The sequence below is a fragment of the Aplysia californica genome, unplaced genomic scaffold (genome assembly GCF_000002075.1).
Source record: "Aplysia californica isolate F4 #8 unplaced genomic scaffold, AplCal3.0 scaffold00358, whole genome shotgun sequence".
Classification (NCBI taxonomy): domain Eukaryota; kingdom Metazoa; phylum Mollusca; class Gastropoda; order Aplysiida; family Aplysiidae; genus Aplysia; species Aplysia californica.
In genome coordinates this window covers 322004-338010 of record NW_004797628.1, presented here as the reverse complement: position 1 = coordinate 338010, position 16007 = coordinate 322004, and the positions used below count along the sequence as shown (strand labels likewise).

The window sequence follows — 16007 nt, the reverse complement described above, 5'->3', positions numbered from 1 at the left end:
CCCCCCCCCCCCCCAAAGAGGAAAGTTGAAACTAACATAATAACATGAACAGAGAGTAGTGGTTTATATATATAATAATATGCATAATAATACGCTGAAAATGAAATGTATAGCTTAAATTAGATTTTCACCGCAAAGGTAATTATTGACCAATGAACTTAGCCGTAAAGGAAGTCTGCGGACTGTGTACGGTGTCAATGAGATTGATTCACAAGATGGAGGGGCTGGGCTTCCGTATCGCCCCTTGAAAAGAGTACAGGAACTAAGTTCTACTTCAGGGAGAAAGCTTTTCTGAAGGAAATGTGTTGCTTTTGAGTGGTTTGTAATTTTTGTGTCTTTCCTTCCTTGCTACTTAGATCTACTCAGTTTTAAGAATTGATGCGAGTACACCCCGGGCCTGAAGACTAAAAGTTCTACTGTCTCCGATCAGCAGAACACCCGTTTTCTACCAAATTGTAAACTTTCGTTTACAAGAAGAATCAACAAGTGATTGTGTTTTTCTGCTGACTGCTTCAAAGTTTGAAAATTTTGAGTGTTCATCTAGATCTAGATCTAGATCTAGATCTAGTGTGATGATAAATTTGGCTAAATATTGACGTGGCTCTGAATGTGTTAGTGTTAGGATACAATTTCAAATTTCAAGTTTCTTCAGAGGAAATCGGGTCATTCTCTCCACAGTGTAGTGTGTGTAGTGACCACCCCAGTCAGGTTGTTTTCTAATCTTAATTAGATCCTCTATTCAAGTAACCTTCTTTTCTTGAGCAAGGAGCAACAATTATGTGGTATGTTGTTCTTTGTGTTCATTATAAGAGAAAAAGAGGCCCTTAATGACCAGAAAGCTGCCTGCGATTTCCTGGAAACCAAATCTAGATCTAGATCTAGATATCTAGAAGAGAATCTAGATAGATATCTAGTTAGATCTCTAGTTTTTTGTGTCCTATTTAAAGTGGATAACCTTCTGTGTTAGCCTGTCTCTGTTCTTATTGTCAAGTGTCACCGTTATATACCTTCTCTCTTCTGACTCCTATTCATGGCCTACACAACCAATCTCCACCATTTGTCGTTGTTATTCTAGGTAAAACTGAAGAAGCTGGTGGTGAGAATTCACTTCCTTCTTCATTTCTTGTCATTGATAAAATATGATGTCACAGTGCTGACAGAAACCTTTTGCCTTCTGGAAGTGATAAATGACTTTCTTCCAAAGTAAATAAGAAACGAAGTGGCTAGCCTAACTTAAGACTGGCAGTCTAGCCGTACTTAGATCTAGGTTGGAAGAGTCTAGCCGTACTTAAGTACGGCTAGACTGGCAGTCTAGCCGTACTTATTCTTAATATGATGGCTAGACTGACCATTTACAAAAAATAGGCCTACTGAATTTTAAATATACATTTTTAGTGTGCAGTACCTAAAGCATTTGTATTTGAGACGAAACCAGGTGCCTTAATGACAGTGTATGTGTATTTTAAACCTCCTGCAATTCAGCCATCAATATTAAGTACGGCTAGCTTGACAGTCTAGCCGGCCTTAAGTATGGCTAACCTGGCTGTCTACCCGTACTTAAGTACGGCTAGCCTCTTCCAATAAGAAAAGGAAGTCCTATTAACGCTAGTGCTAAATCTGGGGAAACGCCGTGTGTTAGCCTAGAGCTATATATATATATGAAGCTTAATCTACCTTTCGTTGTTGAAAGTTCTGATAAGTGACAGCGCGTCTGCGTTTGAAGCCAAGCCATTATTTTATGAGCGTGGGTTCAATCCCGGTCCTGGAAGTTGGTTTTTTTTGTCCTCTTCTCGACTGACCAACAAATTTTCCCCCTAATTAGATCTGTAACTTGTTGCTTTGTAGTTTTTTTAATGTAGTGGTGAAGCATGCAGATTCTAATTTTGTCCCCAAGAGTAGTTTTGTACAAACAGTGCTTCCACTCTTTCGTATTTTTACGGAAATCCGTACTTTCTGCTAGTTCCGTACTTGTTCCTCCATCATCATCAACTCCCTCCGTAAAAATCTGCGACAGCGTAGGACTACCGAAATTCCGTTGCAAAAGATCCGTACTCGCCTTCGTATGTCTTGTATAAGTTAGGGATATTTACGGTAATTCTCTCGGCAATAGTTACTATAGAAACCTGCCAGATTGCGCATTTCCTGCAATCGGCCATTATTCTACTCTGCCCCATGCATTCATTGCAGGCTTGTCGGCAGTACATTTTTTACCTGCAGATTGATCAAAATCTGGCGAACTTTTTGTGCCACTTTCCTCCTTTCTATCATTCCCTCATTCCGTCTGTCTATCTTCGGATTGTTGCCGCGGCTGGAAGAATCTGCACGTTGATCAAGTATATTGACATGTGATCTTAGACAGAAAATTACTGTCAGAAAGAATTTTTTTTGCAAATTTATTGTCTAGATTCTAGATCTAGAGAAATTATCATTGCGAAGATTCGGACGAGCGACAGTCGTTCTAACCCTTACACAACTACATGTAAACTGCGCTGGCAAGACTGACATACGGCCGTTGTCGTTGCTTTAGTCTGAACGCATTATGAGGGATAAGAGATTTGTTGGTACATTTGGTCGGTCGGCCCCCGTCGTTATCCTAGAAGTAGAACGACTGTTTCTCATCCGAGTCTTTTGTTTGAACGTGCAGTTAGTCGGGCCTGTTAGTAAAATTGTTTCAATCGCGCATACGCATGATCACGTGACATGACATCGCCGTGTGAGTTCTGCGTGTCGGGGACTGTCCGTTGACGGGGTCAACCTAAGTTCATGTATTTCGGGACTTATTGGTTGGGGGGGGGGTAGAGACTTTTGGACTAGGAGTGCTTAACGTGATGCCTCAGGATTTACAAAAAATAATGATAACACGCACAAAAAGACACACAGAGAGCATATAGGCCGAGTAATTTATGGACACCCATGGAAATTTTTAAAGTCAGCTTTGGCAGTCACCTTGGTGATTTGCTGTTGATCCCGATTTTTTTCACCAAATCCCGATTTTTCTCTCCCTGAGATCCTAATTTTGAGGCTTCATAGAGTGGCAGGTCTGGTAACTGTATTGTGAAGGTACGGGGCCTACATATATATATCTATTCATTATTCCCAGGTTTGCCTTCTATCAGTATCAAAGGTGCGATGACAAATTAATTGAATTATAGTGGCAATGGAAGGGGAACCTGCTTTTAAACATTGCCAGCAATGGAAAGATATATTGGGGAAGAAATTAAACAAGACAAAATCTGGGTGAAAAAATAGGTAGTATGGGTTGTTGGCAATCTCTTCAAACAGGCTCCCAAATGCCATTTTCAACCCTCTAAAAGTACTAAATTTCAATTTCTTCGGGGGCTTCGCCCCCTGAACCCCCACCGGGACTCTGTCCCTGGACCCTGCTGGGGGGCCTTTGCAGCCCCCAGACCCCCAGCAGAATTTTCCTTACTTTTCAGCTTCAGCTAGTGGAAGCACTGTACAAAGTAGGCCTTAGTATAGCCTATACTTTTCCTTTTACCAATTTAGGGCTGGTTAAAGTTCAATAGTGGCTTTCCTTGGTCTGTGAGTCGAATTTAAAAAAAAAAAATGTAAGGCTCAGAAGAAGAAAAAAAACCCTTCCGGGACCGGGATTCGATGCTGCGCTTGGAAGCACTGAACATTAGACTTAGATCTAGGCCTAGCGAATGTAGCTAGACAGCTTGTACGTTTTCGAGATCGAGGCCTAACTTACAGATAATGTTTTTAGGTAGATCTAGAATCTATTGTATGACGACACTGCGGACAGGAAGCGTCTTTCGACTTACTTTCTCAAACTCAAAACTCAAATGATTATGATTATGAGAGATGAACAAGACTACGTCTAGTCTACTTTTGTGCAAACAATGTCAGAAACATTTGTTGGATCTAAAGTTCTAAATTACCCATTATTGATCGGAATAAGACAATGTCATAAAAAAGGAGTCAAGTCCTAGGAGGTTTATCAAGAAACTGAGAAAGCTTCCACAATTCAGGCAGAACTACAATATTATCATGTAGGAACGATGGCTACTAGATAGATCTAGTAGATCTAGGTATCTAGATTCTAGTACAGGGGTTTCAAATAGCATGGGAGCCATTTAGAACGTGGCGTTGCAAATAGTGCCTGCCATAAAAGAATGCTCTTGAAAACTCTGCTTTTTCAGAATAATTTTATTATGTGTAGATTTTTAGATATATTGAAGGATCCCAATACAGTAATACTTAACAGAATTTTTTAGATTCTGGAGAGCTATATTTCAATCTAGAGATATGCTGTCAATAGTGACAGTAGTGTGTGCAACCTGGAGTGCAGCAGTAACAGGGATTTGTGTCAATGAAACTTATTAATTTAAAAACAAAAAATATTCATATCATTTGTTGGAAGGACTTCCGTAACGAGAGTGACCACCCCAACAAACACATTTATTATAGAAAAGACCTCTAACCCTAACCCTGGCCCAACACCAAACCCCTACCCTTACCCCTGCCCCCACCCCAAACACTAACCCTACCTCTATCTCAAACCCTAACCCTACCTCTAAACCTAACCCTAACTCTCTTCTACTTTGTTTATTAGTGGTCGCTTGTTACGGAATTCCTCTCCTTTTGTCAAAGAATATGAAATTCAAGATTGTTATACTTTTTTCTTCCTTAGTTGAATAAATTTTTGTTTGGCAGAGACATTGTCAGCAAAACCTTGAATCTAGCTGGGAAGCCAATCATGTGTTGACATTTGGTTGCTTTTTTAAGCACAAAAGGGGGGCTATCCAAAAAAATGTTTGTTTTTGAGAAAATCGAAGAGGTAAAGTGTTTGGACCCATGAAATCTATCTCTACATATTTTGTTTTCAAATGAAGTCTTCTGTGGTTTTGCATGAGTTAGTTATAACCTTGTCTGCCGTATACACAAATTTCTGACTATTATTTACTTGATAATTAAAAAGAAATTAAGCAAAAAAGCTGGGTTGGCTCAATTGTGCAGATTATGCGGAAAACACCTTTGAAGCGAATCTGGGGGCAAAATGGGCCATCCCATCCAAAATAAGCTTAGCATTAATAGCATGCCAACTTTTCTATCTCTAGACTATTCCTGCATTGAAGTATATAGATCTATATCACTAGCCGCGTTATTCAACCGCCTAAGTGACCACATTTTCTAAAATCACTTTTTGATCCCTTTATCATGTAGTACAGTCTTTGATACGCCTTTTTATTAAAATCCCAAGTTTGAAAGATTACTGCAAAGTGTTTCAATCCTTCAGTAAATCAATCGCCTATAACACACCAGTCCCCAATTTCCATGTGATTCAACCGCCCAAGTGCCAGTTTTGCAGCCTGGTAGTGAACTGTCGCGTAGGTGGCGTGACCCACACGACTGTGGCCTTTGTCAAAACAGACTGGAAGGTAACATCAAAACAAAGTGTCGCCTTTTTTGACTTTGACTCAGATCGAACCCTATTGATAGAGCCAGAAGATTTTGTCAAGGCAGTTTGCATTTATAATCTATCACTAGGTTTGGTAGGGTAGTTGAGAAAGGGCAAGATGGCATCAAAGAAATGTTAATACTCACACTGACTCGACCAAGTCGGTAAATTGTGGCAAAAGCTTCTTGCGAATGAATTTTTATTTAGTAAATTTAAGTCTATGATTGACAGCTAAGGGGCGCTTTTATTTCACATTCGGCGTTATTTTTTATTGATGTTTTATCTGTGAACATGGATAATGTGTGTAATATGCCTTGCAGCAAACTCATTAAACTTACAAGTTCATGTTAGTACATTTTCAATTTTTTGGATTAAAATCTAGAAGAGTTATTTTCTTGAAACATAACTTTTGAACTTTTGTTGTTGGTGATAACGGTTTTGGATTGGTTGCATTAGCACCCTTGTTTGAATTTGGCTCGGAGACTCTTTTCAGCAATACAAAATAAAAAATCAAAGGCATAAGCTTTTATTATAATACAGTTTTGTGGAGAAAATGTATTACGTCTTGAGATTTTATGAACAGTTGTGGTTTACTTGGGTGCCCAAAAAATAAATAAGAGGGGGAAAAAGCACTTTGGGGAATGAGAGGAGTAAGGAAAAAAATGATGTAAAATTATCTTGTTTTCTCTTTGGATTTGACATGGTAGCCTTTTCTACATTTCTGAGTAGGAGGACACTTGTCCGGTTTATGCTTATTAAATTTGTTACTCTGTCCATTACATCAGTACACATGCATCTATTCTTTTATTTTTAGATTTATCCTGTAGCTACAAGATGTCAGAGGAGGTGGAGGATGTTGTAAGAGTCCTTTATGACTATGGCTATACAGATGACAGTGGACAAGTGACAATTAAAGCAGGAGACCTTTATCGACTTGTCGAGAGAACGAACAATGAGTGGTGGCAAGTGTATGATCCCTCGGATGCTAATGGGGATTGCTTCTTTGTGCCAGCTCAATACGTGGAAGTGGTCTCAGAGAGGAGTCCACTGAAAACTCTTTCTGATTTGGACAAACTTTTGACTTTTGGAGAGTCTGCCAGGGATTCACCTTTGACTGATTATGATGATGATCGAGAACAGACATATGCCAATCAAGTGAACAGGGATAATGAGTCTGATTATGTGAATTCATCTAGTTCCCATGGGGAGGGTGAGACTGATGGAGAATACGTTAATCTGGAGCAGTATAGAAATGTTGCCCGGATTAACCCAATTGTAAGTCCCACCATTTTTATTTTAGTATATAAAATGAAGAAAGGTTATGATGATATTGTCTTCGGAATGGGTTTGACAGGGCATTGAAAAATTAAGTGCCTCACAGTGTGCAGTGATCTGTTTTTTGCTCTGAAAGACTCAAAGTTTCCCAGAATAAGTGTTCCCGTTAAATGTATGTTTTAAAATGTGGTCTCTTTGAGTATGCAAGCATTTTAGTTTGCTTTTACCAAGGAGCAGATTTATTAAACATTATTCTCTCTTACAGCCTTTATTATAATTAAATACTTTCTTTAAGAAAGGGGCAGGGGAAAGTTAAGAGAATGAGGGAAGAAAGTAATTCATGAAGTTCTAGGCCTACTCTACATCTTAATGAACTGAATCCAGGGTTGGGTTGATTTAAATCAGTTGATTTTTAAAATTTAGATCAACTTGATTTTTTAAATAAAAATCAGTGATTTAAATCACTTAAAATTTTTTAAATTTTTATTCAGTTTTTACATATTTCAACATTCAGAATTCCTTTCCTTGGTTTCATAAAACATATATAAGGTTTAGTAGACTAATATAATCATGCTTAAAAGTCTGCTTTCCCCCTTTTCACTGTAAAATAATACAGTACCTTATTCAATTTACTTTTTTTTCCATAATTGAAATCAGAGCTGGGTTGATTTAAATCAGTTGATTTTTTTATATTTTATTCAACTTCACTTTTAAAATAAAAGTCAGTGATTTAAATCACTTTAAAAAAATGTATTCAGTTTTTACATATTTAAACATTCAGAATTCCTTTCCTTGGTTTTATTAAACAGATATAAGGTTTAGTAGACTAATATAACCATGCTTAAAAGTCCGCTTTCCCCCTGTCACTGTAAAATAATACAGTATTCAATTTACTTTTTTTTCGTAATTGAAATCAGGGTTGGGTTGATTTAGATCAGGTCGATTTAAATCAGTTGATTTTTAAAAGATTTAAATCAACTTGATTTTAAAAATAAAACTCAGTGATTAAATCACTTTAAAAAAAAATGTATTCTGTTTTTACATCTTTAAACATTCAGAATTCCTTTCCTTGGTTTTATAAAACAGATATATAAGGTTTAGTAGACTAATATAATCATGCTTAAAAGTCTGCTTTCCCCCCTGTCACTGTAAAATAATACAGTATTCAATATTTACTTTTTTTTCATAATTGAAATTAGCATTTTCTTTTTCTTTTTAGACAAACACAAGCGCATGTGCGCGCACACACACACACACACACTGTAATAAAATGCAAGTTTATCTATGCATAATTAACCCCCCCCCCCCCCCCCCTTCCTTTTAGACTGACATTTTCTTCATTTTTTGTCTGTAGCCATAATTCACTGATATATAGCAGATTAAGGCTTTCTTTAGCAGTTGCTTAAATTAATCATTAGTTAAAATAAAGACAATGCGTTTTGCACTAAAAGAACATACTTTTAGCCACCGAAAATCCCAAACTGTTTCGACATTTTTAAAAAATTAAAAAAATTTAAAAAATTCGATTTAAATTTAAAATAATCTGATTTAAATTTAAAAAATCGATTTTTTTTATTTTGATAAAAAATAAATAAATCACCAACCCTGACTGAATTCCCATCACTAACATCATCATTGCTATCATCACATCTACTGTTTCTGTAACTACACATGTAGTTCTGGTGTAAGTCGTCTTTATTATTAGACATATGTGATTAAGCACTTATTGTAAACAGTTTACAGACTTAACCCTCTTTCCTGTTAAAGAGCATCATTCATCAGGGGCTCGCTCCATACAGAAATAAGTCCAGCATTTAAATTTATTTTACAGAAAAACAACACTATTCTCATTCTATGGACTGGAGCGTATATTTACCGTTGTCAGTTCTTGCTCTAAATGCCGAGTTTAAAGCTGTTTAGCTAACCGTGTATAAGTTTTGTGCAGAGTCAGATTTTGTCGAGACAGTTTTTTGTTACAGGTAAATCAGGAATCTGGCACAGCTGAGCATCTGTGCATTCCTGGTAAACTGAAAGTACAGTCTATCGGGGGTTAAGACTTTCTGAACTAAGTTAACTCCTTCATTTGTTAGAAAGTGTGCTTTAATGAGTCTTCTGTCTTTGTTCTCTTTTAAAGGCGCTTTTTAAGATGTTCTTGTCTTGTTGAAACGGCTTAAAAGTTGTTGTGTGTGTATGGGAAAAATTCGAATCAGTAATGACTTGGAAAATTTTTTTCCCATGTCTAGGGGTTTGATTTATTTTATCAGGTCCTCAGTTTTCTTGTAGTATAAAATTATTTATAACTGATGAGTTTCACTTGGTTTGTGAATATGTGAATTTTTATAGAGCACGGATCAAGACTTATATTGATCATTACTGGGCTTTGTTGTTGTTGATGGCATGCAGTCCTGTCATCAATTGCTGGAATTTGGTGTGCCCCAGGGGTCAGTCCTAGGACCTGTGCTGTACACTATGTACACCTTACCTCTTTGTCGTACCATCAGACACCATTCCATGCCCTACCATATGTACGCAGATGATACACAACTTAACAAGTCTGCAAAACCCAACAATATTCAATCTCTGTCAAAAGACACCTCAGAATGTTTTGAATCTGTAAAAGCATGGATGACTGAAAATAAATTGAAATTAAATGATGACAAAACAGAAATCATGCCATGCTCAAGCAGCTCAAAGATAAATGCTCTTGATGAAGAATGTCTCACCATTGGCAAAGGTACTGTCGCTTTTTCGAACAAAGCAAAAAATCTTGGAGTATACTTAGACAAAGACTTGTCCATGGATGATGGAGACCCAACTTAACCATCTATGTAAAATTTCATACTTAGAAATGAGAAGAATTGCTCCCATAAGGAAATTTCTTAGCACTGATGCCACCAAAAAGTAGTGTTTGCCTTCATTTTGTCACGCATTGACTATTGCAATTCACTGTTCGTTGGCCTACCTGAAGAAAAATATTGCAAAACTCCATCGCATTCAAAGCAATGCTGCCAGGCAAGTATTAATGCAATCAAAACGCCATCATGTGACTCCCCTACTTAAGAGACCTCCATTGGCTTCCACTGAAAGTGAGAATTGAATATAAGTTAGCCGTACTATGCTTCAAAGGTCAAACTAACCAGTCTCCCACATACATTCAAGAACTCATTGTACCATACACACCATCACGTGAACTAAGATCCAGTGGCTCTAGACTAATTTCAACACCTCGTGTGTCACTGAAGAAATATGGTGAGAGAATTTTTTCTTTTTCTGGGCCAACTGTTTGGAACACTCTTCCTCATGATTTGAGGACCGAAATAAAACTTGATACCTTCAAAAGGGGACTCAAAACACATCTGAAATATTTTAATTAATGAACAGTACCGGGCCTTTTTGTAGGAGCATTTTTTATTGTCTGAAAGAATGTTGCTGTCAAAATGTGCGCACATGATGAATTTGTATGGTGTTTGTATGAATGCGTTTTTAATCTCCTATGTACGCCTTGGGTCCATGTTGTGGGGAAAGGCAGGATACAAATGCTCTTATTATTATTATTATTATTATTATTATTATTATTATTATTAGTAAACATGTCTCAGTTTGCTACTTTTGAGATAAAGGGGAACAAAACTTTAACCAGACTATTTTATTTTCATCTAATAATGGTAAAATTGCCAAGCATGTTTCTTTTGTGACTGCTAGAACACTTTTGTTTTGATTTTACCAAAAGATAAAATATATATTTACCACCAAACAAAATAAAAGGCTTGTTGTATTTTGGCAGACTCTGATGAAGTCATTTTGCTAGCATAGTGACATGATGCTAATTAATGATATTTTTATTTCAAGCAGTTGGTTGTTTATTTATTTTTTTACCGTAAAAAATTATCTTTGAGTGTTTAGTAAATAATATTTAGAATTGCATACTTTAATCACCTTGATGTTTTTTATTTTGATTTGACATTTTCAGACTGTCAGTGCCTGTTCCGATGACGTCCCTGGAACATCTAAAAACTCTTCTCTTCCCTCGCCTACTGCTCAAGAACTAATTCAAGGAACAATTCCTCCCCCTCTTCCAGAGGAGGGTACTTTTGTTAGAGTTTTAGTTGAAGGTTTGCCATGGGACATCTACAAGGAGCATTCTTTGCAGCGGCTTTATTACGTGAATCGAGAAACTGGGGAAAGAATGTGGAAACCTCCACGCAAAGACAAACCCTCAAGTGGAGAACAGGTATTCTTTTTTTTGCATTTAAAATGAATCAAAGTGTAAACAGAAATTTATTTTTCGTGTCTTTGACCACAGGGTTGGGTTGATTTAAATCAGTTGATTTTTTAAATTTAAATCAACCTGATTTTAAAAATAAAAATCAGTGATTTAAATCACTTAAAATTTTTTTATATTTTTATTCGGTTTTTACACATTTCAACATTCAGAATTCCTTTCCTTGGTTTCATAAAACAGATATAAGGTTCAGTAGACTAATATAATCATGATTAAAAGTCTGATTTCCCCCCTTTCACTGTAAAATAATACAGTATTCAATTTACTTTTTTTTCCATAATTGAAATCAGAGCTGGGTTGATTTAAATCAGTTGATTTTTAAAAATTTTTAATCAATTTGATTAAAAAAAAAAAAATCAGTGATTTAAATCACTTTTCAAAAAAATGTATTCAGTTTTTACATATTTAAACTTTCAGAATTCCTTTCCTTGGTTTTATTTTAAACAGATATAAGGTTTAGTAGACTAATATAAGCATGCTTTAAAGTCTGCTTTCCCCCCTGTCACTGTAAAATAATACAGTTCTCAATTTACTTTTTTTTTCATAATTGAAAACCAGGGTTGGGTTGATTTAAATCGGGTCGATTTAAATCAGTTATTTTTAAAAATTTAAATCAACTTGATTGTAAAAATAAAACTCAGTGATTTAAAACACTTTAAAAAAATGTTTCCTGTTTTTACATCTTTAAACATTCAGAATTCCTTTCCTTGGTTTTATAAAACAGATATAAGGTTTAGTAGACTGAAATTGCTTAAAAGTCTGCTTTCCCCCCCTGTCACTGTAAGTAGTAAAATAATGCAGTATTCAATTTACTTTTTTTTCATCATTGAAATTAGCATTTTCTTTTTCTTTTTAGACAAACACAAGCGCGTGCTCACACACACACTGTAATAAAAATAAAATGCAAGTTTATCTATGCATAATTACCCCCCCCCCCTTCCTTTTAGACTGATATTTTCTTCATTTTTTGTCTGTAGCCATAATTCACTGATATAGCAGATTAAGGCTTTCTAAAATTGCAGTTGCTTAAATTAATCATTAGTTAAAATAAAGACAATGCATTTTGCACTAAAAGAACATACTTTTAGCCACAAAAAATCCCAAACTGTGTCGACATTTAAAAAAAAAAAAAAAAAATCCGATTTAAATTTAAAAAATCTGATTTAAATAAAAAAAATTGTTTTTTAAAATTTTTATTAAAAAAATCAAAAAAATCACCAACCCTGTTTAACCATTTGTAATAACTGACAATGCTCTGATTTCTTTACATTTATAAATGGCAGGGCATATTTACGACACAAAAGCTAAGAATGAATATATGTTAGCTGTCATTATTTTTATTCAATACAAAAAGTTTATCTCTACCCATGTATTTACAATGTTTTGTGGGTTTTTTTAAAATCACGTAATAATTTATATCCTTCTTAGTTGTATGCAGGCTGCCTCAGACACAGCATGATTCATGAACAAACACAGAGTAACTTTCTTTTATTTAATGGTAACACAGATTTTGGAGAGACCTATCGTGCCGTTTCTAAATAAACAATCATTAATTCATAAGTTTGTAGCTAAAATAGGACAAATTGGGTACTCTACAAATACTTGTCGAGAATAAAAACTATGGCACAGAAATTAACCTTTCTAACGCAGAGTAAATCTCAAGACATTGAGCTTTTAGTACATCAGTGTAATGGTTTGCTATGTGGGATGGGGAAAAAGTTTTATATCTTTTCAAACGTAAACAAAAATGCGAGCTTCTTAACCGACACCGCCAAGTCGCTTCAGAGCTCATTAACCCTGTAACCCCGAACTGGGGAGCTCTGGCGAGCTACTGATTCATGCCAACTAAAAGTAACAGAATCGGGCGAAAAGTGACGCCGTGCTCTTTATTTTTTTGTTTTGCTCACAGCACTCTTGAAATAGTGAGCAGGTTATAAATTGTTTGTCTTGTTCAGGACTGATTTTTTTTCTTTTTGCTTATGTTGTCTTTGTATTTCTCTCAGAAGAACGTAACGTTTAACCTGCTCCTATGTTTGAGTTTTAGTAACAGTTTTACAGCACTTGCAACCTATAGAAGTCTTATTATAATTGCCAAAGATTAGAGGTGTTACTAGAGAGTAGCATACAAATAAAAGGATGAGAATAGATAATGACAACTGATGTTTGTTGGGAAAGAAGGAGCAAACCACACCAGAGCACTCGCCAACCACCCACCATCCACCACCTGCTCTTACGACCACCTGTCAAAGACAGTAACTTGTACAAACGACAACTTCCCACTTTCTCTGTTGCGTTTTTTTTTTCAATATGATACCAAATTTTATTAACACTGTCCAAGAGGACCTTCTATTTATGTTGACCACTTTTTTCTTTGGCAATGACTGGTCATCTTGGACAGGTTCGACACTATTCCTAAATGTGCGACTAACTAACTGTATTGCCCTTGACCGAGGCACTAGGAATGGGTAATTGCTTTCCTGTAACTTTTGTTGTGTATTCTCATGTTGGCGTTACTCAGTGAAGTGGATGGGAGGGGAAGAGCAAGACTATTGACCCTGATCACATGAAGGGGTATTGTACAATGGGAGCTTTATTTTTCAATGGCATATTTTGTGCATTTTTTAGTTTCTTCAAGAAGATTATGGGTTTTCAAGAGTAGTTGTCTTGTTTTGATAGTTTTCAGTCTTGAAAACGATATCTCTGTGTCTGCTGAATAAGGAAGTGAAATAGGAAGGAGGAAGAGCTTCTAATTCATGAAGATCATGTCAAGTGGGGTTAAGTGGAGAGGATGTGTGTCTGTTGCACATTGACATAAAGTGTGTCCTAATGAGCCACAGCTTAAGTAATTTACCGCCTCTACTCATTTTTAAACAAAGGTCTGTGGCAAGATAAGGACTAACTATGCATTGTATGCTGAGTATAATTTTCCTTAAAGATAGCAGTTTTATTAGTTATTTTATCTTTACAACAGAGTCTTTAGTCTTGGCTAATGAAAGAAAGGGAAAATGTATGAGATTTATTCCTATTTGACATGCTTTAAATGTGTTTGACACAGCTGTTGTTTGTGTACTTATTATGAGAGGCTATTGCTGTTTTTGCACTTACAGCTCATACTGGAAAGAAGAGAAGTGTTTGGATAGCGTCTTAGTGAAGAGAACATAAAGTAGTTGCAACTAGGTTTGTAGAAAAACTGTTAAATGATAATTTGCCGAGAAGTCCTCATTGAAAACATTTTTTATTAATATTGTGGAACGAACAGTATTCAGCTCTGTAATTATTTAGTATGACTTCAGCCTTAAGGTCTCGAGGACTGGCCACTGCATGGCAGTGGTGAAAATCCTGCAGTCATTTATTATGGGGATAGAGCTCAAAGGGTACAAAAAGTAGAATTCACACTATTGCAACTGTGGTCATATATATTAATAGGAAAATGATAGAGGACAGAGATTTGGGGAAGAAATTACCTGTATTTGGATGACAAAAGAAGCTGTCCTTGCCTCATATTTATTTACGTGTATTGAGGTGTAAAGTGACCATTTTTGGGCATGCAGTAGTATCCATTCGCTTGCAGTTTGATCTGAGTATTATTTTTTTGTGATTTTGAAAATGCCAGTGCTTGAAATTACTAAACCTGTCGACGAATGAACCAATCCTATATCTTTTGCATATATAAGTAAAGATTACTATATAAAAAAATGGAAGTCTGAAAATGAATCCAATCTGTAGAGATTGTTACAGAATTGTGTGCTTTGGTCTTTGTCTTTTTATTTGATTTGTTTAAATGATTTAATGCTTTCCTACAAAATTGGATATTAAAGTATTTGTGTCTTCCTTTTCTTGAAAAGTCTCATGGGCAAGTGTCACTTCGCTGGTAAAATCAATGTAATTTAAGTATTAATAATTTTTTTTTCAGCCTAAGCCTGTTGTTCCTATCACCCCACCATCTTTGCCTACTGTGTCAGAGAAAAAAGGCACAGAATGGTCCATCCCCTCTGAGTATGAACAAGTTCATGATAACGGCAACTTATACTTCATTCACAAGTCTACGCAGGAAAAGGTAGGGTCTTACAGTCCGCTTATTTAAAATGCACTCTGGGTTTTTTATCTTTTTGTACTTTCTGCCCTTTGTGTTTTCTGAGTATTATTATACAGTTTTATAAAATAATATTCATGCTTTTCTTGTAAACATTGTGTCTTAAGTGATAAGCTTAGCTTATAGATATTCCTGTCCTTAAAGCATGTACTAAATGGTCATCTCTGAGGACAAAGGAAGTTACCAAATCCTGTCAGGGTTATTGAAATAAAAACTTATCTAATTTTGATTTCTTTCAGTTTTTGTTTCGTGTTTACATTTGCCTTTAGAATGTTTTGTGATTTGTTTAGGTTGTCAGGTGGGTCTTTTTGTGATATCTACCCAATATACACATATACTTTCATTTCTGTTATTGCATCAGAGAAATTCAGAGACAACTAATTTAATAAGTAATGTAATGGTAGTTGCAAAGTTCTTGCTTCAAGTCAAGAGAAAGAAAGCATTTTTCGTCTTCGATTTATTTAACTGGCTAAAGTTTGTATAAAAGTTCTTTTTTTTTTCAAACTCATGTTTGTAAACTGTACCCTGTACCAGTTTTTTTTCAGTTTGTTTATTGCATAAAAGTTAAAGACATCATACTATAGGGATAATTAATGTGTCCTTGCGTTAGATTTTACAATGAATATGAACATTGATTGATATTTTGTTAAATTTAATGAACATTTTCAGAACACCCCTAAGCGCAAATATGGCATTCAAGTGACCCCTAGATTTTTATTTCAAACTAAGGTTTTCAGATTATTTCTTAATCTGAGATAACTGGGTAGTTCAAAAATGGATTTATCTTCTTTTACTTGTCCTAATCTGGGAAATGTTTTATTATTAAGTGCGAACTACCATGGGATGTTTCATTCTTATACGTGTTGGACCTTATGTTTTACTTATTTGAATTTGTTTATTTGGCTGTTTTTTTCCTCTATCCTATAAACTTTTGG

The 16007-nt window shown here is 35.6% G+C and overlaps 1 protein-coding gene across 7 annotated transcripts in view; it reads left to right on the top strand.

Annotated features, from left to right (window-relative positions):
- The first annotated feature begins 167 nt into the window (after nucleotides 1–167).
- Nucleotides 168–16007, top strand: part of LOC101847274 (rho GTPase-activating protein 15) — a 41279-nt gene continuing 25439 nt past the window's right edge. For all 7 annotated transcript variants that reach the window (XM_013085233.2, XM_013085231.2, XM_013085232.2 and 4 more), the window contains exons 1-4: nucleotides 168–318; nucleotides 6237–6697; nucleotides 10668–10928; nucleotides 14893–15036. In XM_013085233.2, coding sequence (XP_012940687.1) covers nucleotides 6257–6697; nucleotides 10668–10928; nucleotides 14893–15036 — 846 coding nt within the window. In that variant the 5' untranslated portion in view covers nucleotides 168–318; nucleotides 6237–6256. The remainder of the gene's footprint in view (nucleotides 319–6236; nucleotides 6698–10667; nucleotides 10929–14892; nucleotides 15037–16007) is intronic.